This window comes from Erigeron canadensis, chromosome 9, assembly GCF_010389155.1.
Source record: "Erigeron canadensis isolate Cc75 chromosome 9, C_canadensis_v1, whole genome shotgun sequence".
NCBI classification, from domain to species: Eukaryota; Viridiplantae; Streptophyta; class Magnoliopsida; order Asterales; family Asteraceae; genus Erigeron; species Erigeron canadensis.
In genome coordinates, this window is record NC_057769.1 from 3,077,562 (window position 1) to 3,091,227 (window position 13,666).

The 13,666-nt window shown below is 35.9% G+C and overlaps 2 protein-coding genes across 2 annotated transcripts; one reads left to right on the top strand and one right to left on the bottom strand.

The window, feature by feature from the left end:
* The first annotated feature begins 232 nt into the window (after positions 1–232).
* LOC122582337 (monofunctional riboflavin biosynthesis protein RIBA 3, chloroplastic) lies at positions 233–3,647 on the top strand. The gene is made up of 6 exons (XM_043754706.1): positions 233–705; positions 1,201–1,419; positions 1,660–1,982; positions 2,099–2,228; positions 2,726–3,022; positions 3,294–3,647. Exons 1-6 carry the CDS (start codon positions 331–333, stop codon positions 3,531–3,533), a joined length of 1,584 nt encoding a protein of 527 aa, XP_043610641.1. The 5' UTR covers positions 233–330; the 3' UTR covers positions 3,534–3,647.
* A 7,592-nt stretch (positions 3,648–11,239) lies between these two features.
* On the bottom strand, positions 11,240–13,439 carry LOC122583064. Its single transcript, XM_043755506.1, has 2 exons — positions 13,343–13,439; positions 11,240–12,256 (listed from the first exon to the last, which is right to left on the bottom strand). Exons 1-2 carry the CDS (start codon positions 13,376–13,378, stop codon positions 11,321–11,323), a joined length of 972 nt encoding a protein of 323 aa, XP_043611441.1. The 5' UTR covers positions 13,379–13,439; the 3' UTR covers positions 11,240–11,320.
* Positions 13,440–13,666: the final 227 nt, after the last annotated feature.

Consider the following 13,666-nt stretch of genomic DNA (forward strand, 5'->3'; position numbering starts at 1 on the left):
ACCTTTTAGCATTAATTGTTAAATTACATTATTAATTATTTATTTTTAAAATATTTATATTAATCATTTACATACTTTTACATCAATTATTCACGTCACTCGACACTACATTCACCATCAACGGTCGCCTCACCACCACACTATTACCGCTATGACTACTGCTGTATTATGCGGTTACCGGTATATAAAAATACAAAAAAAATTCTAATAAATTTTCAGATAAAGAAAAGATAAAAACAAGCCACGTTACGTATCACATCCACAAGAGGTTGTTCCTTTGGCCACAACCACCTCCGACAACCATCAACCACCGTCAACCACAACCACAATATGGACACTCTAATCTTCCACAACCCACTTTTCCCTCCACTTTCCACCACCACCACAAGACACTCAACAACCTACACACCACCTAAGCCACCTCCATATTCTACCCACAAGCCACCAGCTAGTCCAACTTTCACTTGCCGGGCTCTTGGCAATACCAAAAACAATGAGAACGGTTCGGTTTTTGGTGTTTTCGGTTCAAAAATGGGCAAAATGAACTCTTCATTAGAAAATTCAGAAAGTTTTAAAACAGTTGATGCTGAGATAACCCCAGAAACAGTTGCTTTTTTTACAAGTGATGCTGAAGGTGACCCTGATTGCCCCTCCGACGGCTACTCGGCCGTCGCAGAGGCTATTTCGGTTATTCGACAAGGAAAGGTCAGTATAGTTCAGTTTTAGATTCCATGTTATATGATCATTTTTCTAGATTGCAAAAATAGTTATGAACTTTTTATAGAGATAAGTGTGTCATAATGTAACTAACTATGTACAAAATGTTATAATGTGCACAAACTAACCAGAATCTCTATTGTATGCATGACCTTGGTAAATATGTTCAAATCATGTATTCGTGGTTTACGTGGCACCCCATATGAGCTGCTACCTGCAACTTTGATTAGTCGGCCATTGTTAGGTACATGATTTAAACATATTTACTAAGTTCATGCATACAATAGAGAATCTGGTTAGTTTGTGCCCACATCAACATTTCGTGCTTAGGGCACTTAACCCTTTTCTATAATTCTACTCCATTATTTAAGTTTTTGTTATGCCATTTTTAAGGTGTTGCAGGAATTATTCTGAAATTTTGCACTGAAACATGTTTTATGCTCTTTTTTTTTGTTTATGTTCGTTGTTGTAAATTGTTGATAGTTTGTGATCGTTGTGGACGATGAAAATGGGGATATCGAAGGGAACATTGTGTTTGCAGCATCTTTTGCAACACCAGAAACCGTTGGGTTCGTGATGAAACATGGCTCCGGGATTGTATCCGTTGGCATGACATCAGAGGATCTCGCGAGGTTAAATCTCCCTCTAATGTCTCCGGAGAATGAGCACAATTCCGTTGCTCCGTCGTTCACAATCACTGTGGTATTGTTCTATACGTCGAGTTTCATGAACATTTTTATAGTTACATATCAATATGTGTCAAACATTCCTCATATATCTATCTAGTTAATTATACTCGATCATCATTTGGTTATCAGTTTATGATTTTTTAGTATCCTGTAATCACTTTCAAAAGGTATATCCAAACAACATGTTTATCTCATTAAAAGAAAGACAAACAATTGTGAAACAATCTATGCTCACGTTGGCTTATTTGATAAGGATGCAATCGATACATCAACTGGAGTATCAGCTTCAGATAGAGTGAAAACAATTCTGGCTTTAGCTTCTCGTAACTCAGGACCCAAAAGTTTTAGGAGGCCAGGCCATGTGTTTCCTTTAAAGTACCGGAATGGTGGAGTTCTAAGACGGGCTGGTCACACAGAGGCGTCAGTTGATCTCGTCAAACTTGCAGGCCTTGATCCGGTTTCAGTTCTTTCTACTATTGTTAACCCAGAGGACGGTTCAATAGCACCATTGAACCATTTAAGAAAGTTAGCACTTGACCACAATATCCCGCTTGTTTTAATCACTGATTTAATCAGGTAAGCCTTGTCGCTAGCCACAATATCATGATTTGTTAATCATGAATTATTTTTGGCAGACCATGAACTAGATCTGTATATCAGTTTCTTTAAAGACCAGTTTCCTCAAATTGTAGATATAAAAGGAAGCGTGAAAGATTAGTGGAACGCATTGCTGTTTCTAGGCTACCAACACGGTGGGGTTTGTTTGAAGCTCATTGTTACCGATCGAAACTAGATGGAACTGAGCATATAGCAGTTGTCAAGGTACAAATCATTTTCCTTTTTTTTTTTTAATTTTTAAAAAGACGTATATCAGCACCATTTAGTATTTCACACTTTTGTTCTTACAATACTTGAACCCATAACCTCAAGGTGAGTACAAATCTATTAGAACTTAAAGGTGATGAGTTATGGATTATTAGATATGCGTTGTTTAGCTAAAATGAGTCAAATGTTAAGCTTACCCACTAGAGAAACGGTTAAAATGAGTCGAACAGGTCAATCTAGTTGCAGTCACCAAAGGTCTTATATTAGTCTAAACAGCATCATTCAAAGATTTAGATGTTTTTAGTATTAGCTTTGGAATACTATGCCATTAAACAATGGCCAATATCAACCCATAATAAAAGTTCACCAGTCTCAACCTCACATGTTATCTACCTAGCCTTACCCACCCATCTTGTCAGTTCTAAATATTAAGAGTATGATTTTCAGGCATATCCATTCTAAGAACTCCCAGTTCGACTTATTTTCTTGAACAGGGAGACATTGGGAAAGGATATGATGTGTTAGTGAGGGTTCACTCAGAATGTTTGACTGGAGACATATTCGGGTCGGGTCGTTGCGATTGTGGCGACCAATTGGCAATGGCGATGAAGATTATCGAGGAATCTGGCAGAGGTGCCCTTATATATCTTCGGGGACATGAAGGGAGAGGTATAGGATTAGGACACAAGTTACGTGCATATAACTTGCAAGACCTTGGTCACGACACAGTAGAAGCAAATCTAGAGCTTGGTTTTGCTCCTGATTCCCGTGAATATGGAATAGGTGCCCAGGTTAGTCTAATGATCATTAAACCTAGAGGTTGAAACGTGGGCAGGTTGGGTAACGGGTCAAAAAATGGGTTACGCCCGCTTGACTTGAAACCCTTTATTTCCAATTTAACCCATTTGCTTATTAGCACATTTAACCCCTGAATATTTATAGTCGGATTAACACGAATATGAATGAGTGAAATGTGTCGCCTCTATAGACAAAGATTAAACTTTTTACTGTATGGTTATGTTGTATGTCTTAATGACTCAAAGATTGATTTAATTTTGGCAGATGCTACGAGACATTGGAGTTCAGACAATGCGCCTAATGACTAACAATCCAGCAAAGTTTACTGGACTCAAGGGGTACGGTTTAGCAGTTGTTGAACGTGTTCCTGTAATGACTCCAATTACTGATGAAAATAAGAGGTACTTAGAAACTAAGCGTACAAAGATGGGTCATATATACGGTTCTGATCTACCGAATATTGGTAAAAGTGACTGGAAAGATGAGATAAATATAGATCTATAAAACTTGCATCTTGATCATTGATAAATGGTTGGACTAAAATAATTATAGTCCAAATTTCATATACTTGTATCTATAGTACTATTCACTTTGAATTATTCAAGCCTCATAGCCACATACATGATGTAATAATGGTTAATCTACACCGAGAACGATGCTAGATTAGTTGTTAACACGAAAATGATACGAAACATGTATCAGTGAACTCTTAAATTGCCATTATAAAGAAACTAGCTTAAAACCACTTCATGAAATCAAATTCCCAGAAACAGGTTACCACTTACCACCAATTCACCACATACACCTATCATATATCAAAACCCTTAACAAAGAACAAAAATAAATTCTTGGATCTTAAAGTAACCTTTGTCTCTTTTCAATTCTGCCAAAATTACTAGCACTGCCATCTTACTTCCTTGATAACTACTGCCAAAACTAAAATCACCAAAACTTAAAACGCTTCGGCTGCTGCCACCAGCCCACCACTGGCCATCATCATCTGAGAAGAACTCCCACATGCTATTTCGGCGGATGGTTGTCATTGTTTTAACATCATAGTTGGTGATTTCAATATCTGATTTTGGGTTGCAGCAATTTGATAAGATGCAGCCGCCATTGGCGGCATGTGGAATATCTGAGAGGTGGCGGATTTCACCGCCTGGGAATCGGGCCTGCTAATAGCAGTGGTTTATAGAAGTCAGCCCGCTTCCACTATTGTTTGCAGTAAGTTACCCTGGGAATCGGGCGGATTTCACCACCTGCTGCTTGATAACGGGTGATTTTGACGATAATCTTGAACAGATGGAGGTTCAACATTAACATTTGAAAACTCAAGATACCGTATGCCGTCTAAAAATGAGTCAACAGTAGACGAGCTATAATTATAAGCTTCGGAAAGGCTATTTAATTTGGTGATACTAGAATTTTGCTTTAGTCGGTATCATCAATGGGCTCTGATGCTGTTGTTGAACTCAATCAGGCAAACTTTATTTGACAAACTTTATACATCAAAGAATTAATCATTTGGAAAACATGGTTTGAAGTCAACCTCACTGTTATAATACTATTCGGGCTGAATGGAACCTGCTTCAACATGTAACCCACCCCATCAGCATCTATTGAATACTTATAGTGCATCAACGAGCCAGTGTACCCTTTACAGAATCATCGACATATAAGCATTCGGATCTTCTCCAAAAGCAAAAGCAGTTCAATGATATTCAACAGCCTGCAAATGGTCGAGTGGCTTCAAGCCTTTGAATGCCATGAACAATCTAGCAACTCATGATACGTACATATGATGGAATTGGCACAGGATGATAGCTTCAAACAACCTGTCACTCATTTTTTTTTTCTTGTCATAGACAGTCAACCAACAAGATCAGTCATCTATAACATGCTAAATACTAGAGTTATAAAAATAGGCGGGTTGGGTAACGGGTCAAAAAGAACTGATAAGTTTGGATTAAGAAAAACAAGTACAGATCAACTCAACCAGGCAAAATTTGACCAATAACACAACCCTTCCATTTCTGACACCTTTAGCAGAGATGATAAATACACAGTGGGTGATTTAAAACTTTACGTTGCCTCCTCAAGTGAATATATTCAAAGTTTATGCACGAATAACGGTTGTTTATGTTGGTATTAAAGCCCTGAATGCACAAGTGATGATATGAGAATCAGAAGTCGCAAAATCAATGCATCATCTTGTTATGAATGGGTCAATTTGGGTTGTGTTGGATCACAATAGTGTTACATAGATAATATAAGCTAAAAACGAAATCAAAGGGTCGAACGGGTCAACCAGTTCAAAGTCTTACCCAAACCATGTTCCCACGACCCTCATCATCATTCTTCCTGTTATAATACAGGGCCTTCCGCCTCCCATCATCTTGGTTATTAGGGTTTCCGAAGATTTTTAATTCTTTGGTTTTCTTGATGATTTTTTTTTTGATGCGATTATAAAAAAGTAAAGTAAAGTAACTCGGGTTTTGGGTCCCAATACCGTCTTCGACGGTGTATGGGGAGGTTGATATGTAGACAACTTTACCCCTACCAAAGGTAGAGAGGCTGCTTACCTCTATTTCTAGAGGCATGACCTCTGTTTTTTTTTATGCGATTATACTATCACCAATTTCCGCTTAACGTTATGGGTTTTTTTTGATGGGTTTAAATAGAAGATCGATCTTTATGGACTCTCTCGCACCGCCCCAATTAACATTAATATATTTTTGGAATAATGAATTATGATTATGAACCGAGTATATAATTAGAGCATTAATAATTGTCGATACCATCACGTTAGGTGATGTGACAAATCAGCCCATATTAACAGTTCAACACCATAATATATCGGTAAACATTACCAAATCACACTATTTTTATATCCAAATATTACATGTTTAATTTATGAATAAAACATAACAAATTTAACTAACCAAACATGAACTAACAAGTGCCAACAGCTTGTATTTTCACACAAATTCCTGTACTTAAAGCTAAAGTTCAACCAATCACCCACATAATTTCCACAAAAAGTAGACGATCACGGTATTAAGCGTAGACCAGAGTATAAGTAGGAATTAGCGAAAATAGAAGTAAGAGTTCAATCTTCAAATTACAGCAGCTAATCAATTCTGAAATCACAAGTGTATCTTTTATGGATGTATATCTCAAATTCCATAGCAACCTTCAAAAACCATAAAGTGGCAAAACAAAAAAGCCATTAAACTTGTTTTTCATTTCAAACCCATAAAACTGTTTCATGATTTCAAGCCAATCGATTGTTTATTAAACGATTCAACCCATTTGTAATCTTTTCTAGGTAGTAGATCGGATACCTTTACAAACACCAGGGTTGCAGGGTGGCACAAGCAAGCGCATTTTCAGCAATATCCATTACTAGGACCATTAACACATCATTAACGGTTGAAAAGATACTGAACCCGGTCTTCTGGCTTGCCAGGGGACTTCAAAATAAGAACTTATAGCTCAACAAAAACCTCTTCACATGAGTGACTAAGAATCGGTGTGTGCACCTGGAGCTGGAGCATACGTTTGAATCCGAATCTCAACCTAGTGCTATAAACCTCTTCACATGTTTAGGTCAGCATACTTTACATGGTGAATGATACACGAGGGCTATAAACCAACACGAATAATGGTTTTTTTTGTTGGTATTAAAGCCCTGAATGCACAAGTGATGCTATAAGAAACAAAAGTCGAAAAACTAATGCATAATCTTCTTATAAATGGGTCAATTTGGGTTGTGTTGGATCACATAGTAAGGTCACATATGTAGTCATCGACATATAAACATTCGGATCTTCTCCAAAAGCGAAAGCAGTTCAATAATATTCAATAGCCTGCAAATGGTCGAGTGGCTTCAAATGTCATAAACAGTTTTAAGCAACTCAAGGTACCTCCATATGATGGAATCGGCATAGCATGATAGCTTCAAACAATCTGTCGCAACTCATCTTTATTTTCCTGTCATAAACTAGACAACTAACGAGATCAGTCATCTATAACATGGTATATTCTAGACGTAGAAAAATGGGCGGGTTGGGTAATGGGTCAAAAAAAACTGATAAGTTCGGATTATAAAAAAAAAAAGTACAGATCAACTCAACCAGGCAAAACCCTCCCATTTCTGCCACCTTTAGAAGAGATCATGTATACATAGTAGGTGATATAAAACTTTACGTTGTCTCCTCAAGTGAATATATTCAAAGTTTATACATCAATTGGTGAGCAGAAATAGGATGTCTGGTTGAAGATGTCCTGGCCCTTTCATGATGAAATCGATTTGGTACACCGGGTCAACTTCAAACTGAGGAGCTATATTTATACGTCCAAAAAGATGCTAGATATATAACTCCTATCTCTAAACATAAATTGCAGGATTTGAATTATCAGGACCAGGAGCTATAAACTTCTCAACTAGCGAGTCTAGATGATCAATTTGTTTCAGAAGTGATTGAATTGATTCCATATGAATCAAAGCCTGCATCATCAGAGCACAAATAGAACCAGGTTAGACACAAGCAGCAAAAAAGGACAAACAAAAAGCAGATTCAAGTATAAGCCAGCAGTAATATAGACCTCAATGGTAAAACCTCCCTTGCCTTTCAACTCTTCCTAAAACCTGCCAACAAAATGACAATTTAAAATGACACTTAAAGCAAAAAAACAACAAACTCACAAATAGGGGACCTAGTTAAGTAATTATAATACAGTGGTTTCACACACACAAAAAAGAGCAAAAAAAGGTGCATGGTAAAAAAACACAAACATGTACAGAAATTGAGAATACTGCGAAACAAAAGCGGCAAGGTCTGTGTTTGTTCTTTGATCGAGCAGAATAGGTAGATCTCTGGTTTCCTCTTATCAACCAATTGGGTGAACAACAATAAAAACAAGAGCAAAGGAAATGCATACACAGGCTAATTAAGGGTTGATACTTTGAAAAAGCAGGTCATAACCTGTGTCCTAGGAAAAGTCATACCATTTTCTTTGAACCTTCTACATCAAGATATGGAGTGAGTTCCTGAGCTATTACAACACCACCATGTGACCCAATGTACTGACAAATCTGCAAATATAGAAATTATATTATGAGTATAGATTACGGAAGTGTCGTTAAAAAGAAAAACACCCGGTGAACATCATTGACGGCTTTGCAGTATGAATAATCTGCAAATATGTGTCTCTTTTGGATATATATATATATCACAATTTCCATAGCAACCTTCAAAAACAATTTAAAAAAGCCAATAAAACTGGTTTTTGATTTCAAGCCTATAACACTGTTCTATGATTTCAAGCCAATAGAATGTTTTAATGATCACAGTTTACCTGGTGAACACTGTGCTATATGAAAAGATACTGAACCCGGTCTTCTGGCTTGCTAGTGGACTTGATAAGAACTTGACGAAATACCAAGAGTACCATTTAGCACAACAAAAACCTCCTCACGTGAGTGCCTAAGAATCGTTGTGCGTGCCCCTGGAGCATACTTTTGAAGCCAAATCTCAACCTGGTGGGAGCATGTTTGAGTCAGCATATTTTACATGGCAAAACGATACAAGAGAGCTATAAAACAATATGAATAATGGATGTTTATGTTGATATTTAAGCCCTGAATGCACAATATGAAAATCAGAGTCGCAAAATCAATGCATCATATTCTTATAAATCAACAGATACACTATTTGTTACAAACAAATGAAAAAAAGAGTGTGTTTAATTGACAGTCAATCATTGACACAACCCATACCACTAGCTACAATTACAAAAAAACATAAGTTTTCTACCTGTATCTAACAAAAGGCCTTTCAAATTGCAGCCCGTCCACCCATTACAGAAAGAAGCAAATCAAGTACTTGTGGTTTAATTAGGTCGAGGACAAAAATAAAATATCCCAGGCTCTTTCCATTGACATTACAATAAAAGTATAATGCATTGAAGGTTAAGGCTTAGGTGGTCAATAATCACCAATGTACCATCTGCGCAGACTCTGGATGGGACGATTTACCTGTTCAAAGTATAACAGTCTATCTTCTCTGTATCTAAACAAATATATCTATATAAAAAAAGAGCTATAGTTTGTGCATCAATAATAAGTTGAATTATGAAATGTATGGGTCACAAAACCCATAATTTATCCATTTGGTTGCATGCTGTCATATATGTGATCTGAAAAACTTAGCAAACTACATACATATAAAAAATCTTCAAGCTAGCTTGGTGTTAAGTGGCCTTTGTGTTCAGCTAGCCGCATCTTCATTTTCTGTCCTAACTTGAGCATCTTCTTCTTTTCAATCTTGGCGGCCTTCTTCATCCTCTTGGTCATCAAATGATCATCACGATGCATCTCCATATCCTTCAACGCCTCCCACTGAGGATGATACGTTTACCACCAGCAACATACTCGTACATCGTCTCCATGGAATCATCATCATAATTCTTGATCTCCACCATGCTTTGATGATCACCATCACAATTATATGCGTGCTTCTTCAACTCCCATATGGCTTTTACGTGCTTTTCAATATCCTACTTGGAGAGATTTCCTTTGTTTTCAAGGGCTTGATAAATGGTTCCCTTTTTCAGATGTTGGACTGAAATCCCCTCCCTCCTCATAACCCGCCGAGCCAGGGATTTAGCTGGACTCTCGAAAAACTCATCATTTGGCGACGCTTTCTCCTCCAATTCGTAGAACGATATCCCTTCACTCAACAGCATTGCCCTAACCCTCACTATCGCCCCCATTCTCTCTTTCGCTCCCTCCTCCTCCATTTTATTAATATTAGGGTTAATTAGTTTCTTCCTGTTAAAAGGATTCAACTTAATTGTCTTACTTAAGTTGTTGTTTTGCAGGTTTATATTGTTGAAGGACCAAAGTTGGACAAATGGATTTCTATAGAAGACAAGGACTGAAGTGCCAATAAGAAGAAGATAAGGACTGAAGGTGATTCTTTTGTTTCTATAGATACGCAGCCATATCTCTCTTGGATCTTGAACAATTCTGCTGCTTCTCTTCTTTTAGCCGTTTGAATGTTTACCGTTAAGATGTAGTACGAGATGAGCGTTTGTTCCATTCCATTTTTTGTATTTTAAATTTCAAAACATTATTGGTTTTCATTTAAGAATCCTAGGTTGATAATTTTGTATCAAAACTCTTTTATTGTTCATCAATCAAGATGTCAGTTTACATCCATCTTTCATGTCTTGCCAATGATTTTGGATTAATTGTTGAATTCTACATAAGTTCTAATTAATTTTTACACTTCCGAATTACTCTCTGTACTATTTAGGTCTTTTGATTTCGTTTCCCTCCCTTTCCTTGTTTTTTTTTTTTTGGTTGGAATATATAATACGAGTAATGATAATGATTATGATGTTATGTGTTGGGCTCGATTACACAACCGACTTACCAACATGAATGTGCAAACCAGCCCAATAGAGTCATCCATATTAATAATAATAATATCTCAATATATTTTTAAGTATTCTACATAATTGTTAAATCTAGAGATTGAAATATTGCAGGTTGGGTAACTGGTTAAAGCAGATAATTCTTTGATGCATCTTGAAATGGGTTACGCCCGCTTGACTTGAATACACATTTTGTCCAATTCAACCCATTTAAGTAATTCATAGCACATTTGACCCCTGTAAATATCTTTTTTGGGATCAACACATTCATACATCAATGTTGAAAATGGGTTATTCCCGCTTAACTTAAACTTTTTGTCCAATTTTAACCCATTTACTTCCTAGAATGACTCCAATTACTGATGAAAATAAGAGGTACTTAGAAACTACGCGAACAAAGACGCGTCATATATACCGTTCTGAGCCACCAAATATTGGTAAAAGTGATTGGAACGATGAGATAAATATTAAACTTACATCTTGATCATTGATAACTGGTTGGACCATAATAATTATAGTCCAAACTCATATACTTGTATATAGAGTACGGTTCAATTTGATTTTTTCAAGTCTTATAGCCAGATACATGATGTCATAATGGTCTATATTAACACTATATGATACGAAACATATACAGTATCAATGAACTCTAAAATCATGTTTTAATATTCGTTCTCCGAAAAAATGTAAACATTAACAAAAAGGTATAAAATTAACAATAAATATAAACTAGCTTAATACCACTGTCATGAAATCATAATCCCAGAAACAGGGTACCACCAATTGACCATATACACCCATCATATATCAAAACCCTTTACAAAGAACAAAAATAAAATTCTTGGATCTTAATGTAACTTTTGCCTCTTTCCAATTGTGCCAAAATTACTAGCACCAGAACAAGCTCCCATCATACTTCCTTGATAATTACTACCAAAACTAACATCACCAAAACTTAAAATGCTTCCGCTGCTGCCACCACTGGCCATCATCATCTGAGAAGAACTCCCACATGCCATTTCGGCGAATGGTTGTGATTGTTTCAACATCATGGTTGGTGATTTCAATATCTGATTTTTGGTTGCACCAATTTGATCGGCTGCAACCACCATTGTCGGAATGTGGAATGTCTGAAGCGGTGGCGGATTTCGCCACCTGGGAAGCGGGCCTGCTAATAACAGTGTTTGCAGAAGTGGGCCCGCTTCCACTACTGTTTTCAGTAAGTTTCCTTTTTGTGGCAAGGGCTTGCCTTTAATCATACTTTCCATCACCAAAGTAGCTTGATCCACTTTTAGCCCATTGACTGACCCATTTAGCCCGTTTGACAACGGGCCATTTTGATGAAAATCTTGAACATATGGACTTTCAACATTAACATTTGAAAACTCCGGAGACTGTATGGGGTCAAAAAACGAGTCAACAGGAGACGAGCTACGATTATAAGCCTCGGAAAGGCTATTTGATTCGGTGATACTAGAATTTGCTTTAGTGGGTATCATCAACGGGCTCTGATGTTGTTGTTGAACTTGTTCGCCCGTAAAACAATTAGGGACAGAATGGGTCGTGGCATTAAAGATTTGTTGGTCATTTGTGGGGATAATCTTGTTTAGTAGCTTTTGAAGCTGATCTTTTGCTTCATCCCTTTCTTGGCAAGCAATTTTTAAAAGTTGTAGCAATTGTTTCATTGACTCTGAATTTCTTTTCTTTTCTTCTCCTGTTTCGGCTTTTACTGCCTCTAATTCAATTGTTGTGTAGAAAAGCTTCTGTTTTAGTTCATCAATATTCTGCAAATCACAATATTTAGATAATCAGTCAATGGACATAAACAACAAACTTGCTTACATCAAGCAAATTCAATTAAAAAAAATAAATTTACAAATACTTGAACAGTCAATGGGACCGAAAATCGGATCCCCAGACCCCATATACCACCTAGAGGCAGACAATATATAGATCAAACAGCAACCTTGATGTGGTAAAAATGACATTTTTTATTAAATTAGGAAATACTTTTCAATTATGAAAAAAGGTTCAGAAAAATGAACATCAACAAAGACTGCAATTTGCAAAAACCACTGTTTCTTGATGGAAAATATATATATAAAATTAATAAATTTAAAGCCAACAAAAGTAGACAAAAAAGAGAGTAACATGATGGTTGGATTCTTATGCTAAAAATATTTACTGCATGAATAATATGTATGGTAACTTCATGCAGAATATAACACAAGCATACATACAATGAGTAAAATTAACTTTTAAATAATTCACTAAAATGAAAGCTTTTTACACGAAAAAGACAATCAAACAACATTAATGAGACCAAAAAGTCCACATGGATCTCACCATTATTGAAAAAATTAAGAATACTTAAAAAGAACAAAACTTTATTCACTTTGGTTTTACACAGGAATTGAAGAACAGACAGTTTGTAACCAAGATTCAAAATCTTGAAATTAAGGGCAAAATCTAAAGTTAACTAGAATTAATTTCACACTGCAAAAGGTTTTGTCGGGTCATTGTAGATAAAATTCCTTCTGAATTCAATCCAGCTTAAGAAAATGCAATAATAAATTTAAGACTTTACAATACCCATATAGTATAAAGCTTGAACTTATAATCAAATTCTTGAAAACTAACTTCAAAACTCAACTAGATTTTGCAAGAAATGCTAGTAATTGGTATATTAGCATAACCCATATGAAAATTGCTAGATTTCAATACCATTTTCAAGTAAAATATTACATATAATGTATATAGACTATGTAAACCACTTTACAATGGCTGAGAAAACCAATTTTCAATTCCAAAAAAAAGTGTCAAAGATTCAAGTATTCAATAGTAAAAACATAGAGTGAAGCATAACCAACCTCTTGATAAGTCCATAAAGATGAAAATTCTTCCATTTATTCTATCTATCTATCTATCTCACTTTGTTCTATGTTGATTCTTATGTGAAATGATGCAAAATCTAGTTGGGGGGAATTTAGAGAGAGGGGGATGTTGAGTCTTTTATAGAAAAAAACTATCTATATAAGACAAAATAAAACAAGAAAAAAATGTTTGTGTTATAATAAATTAATAAATGTAAAATGAAATACATTTATTTAGTATGGAAAGAAATTAAATTTCGGTGGGCCTTTCTTTTATTTTTTGGAGCTTTTTTTAAAAAAAATGCTTCCATTTTTTAAGGG

What these genes read in the sequence shown, in the direction of transcription:
- LOC122583064 (XM_043755506.1), bottom strand. Translation starts at nt 13,378, where the DNA reads ATGGAAGAATTTTCATCTTTATGGACTTATCAAGAG. An exon ending in CTTTATGGACTTATCAAGAG is followed by an intron (nt 12,257 to 13,342) that starts GTTGGTTATGCT and finishes TGTGATTTGCAG; the next exon opens with AATATTGATGAACTAAAACA.
- LOC122582337 (XM_043754706.1), top strand. Translation starts at nt 331, where the DNA reads ATGGACACTCTAATCTTCCACAACCCACTTTTCCCTCCACTTTCCACC. An exon ending in AGCATATAGCAGTTGTCAAG is followed by an intron (nt 2,229 to 2,725) that starts GTACAAATCATT and finishes TTTCTTGAACAG; the next exon opens with GGAGACATTGGGAAAGGATA. An exon ending in AATATGGAATAGGTGCCCAG is followed by an intron (nt 3,023 to 3,293) that starts GTTAGTCTAATG and finishes TAATTTTGGCAG; the next exon opens with ATGCTACGAGACATTGGAGT.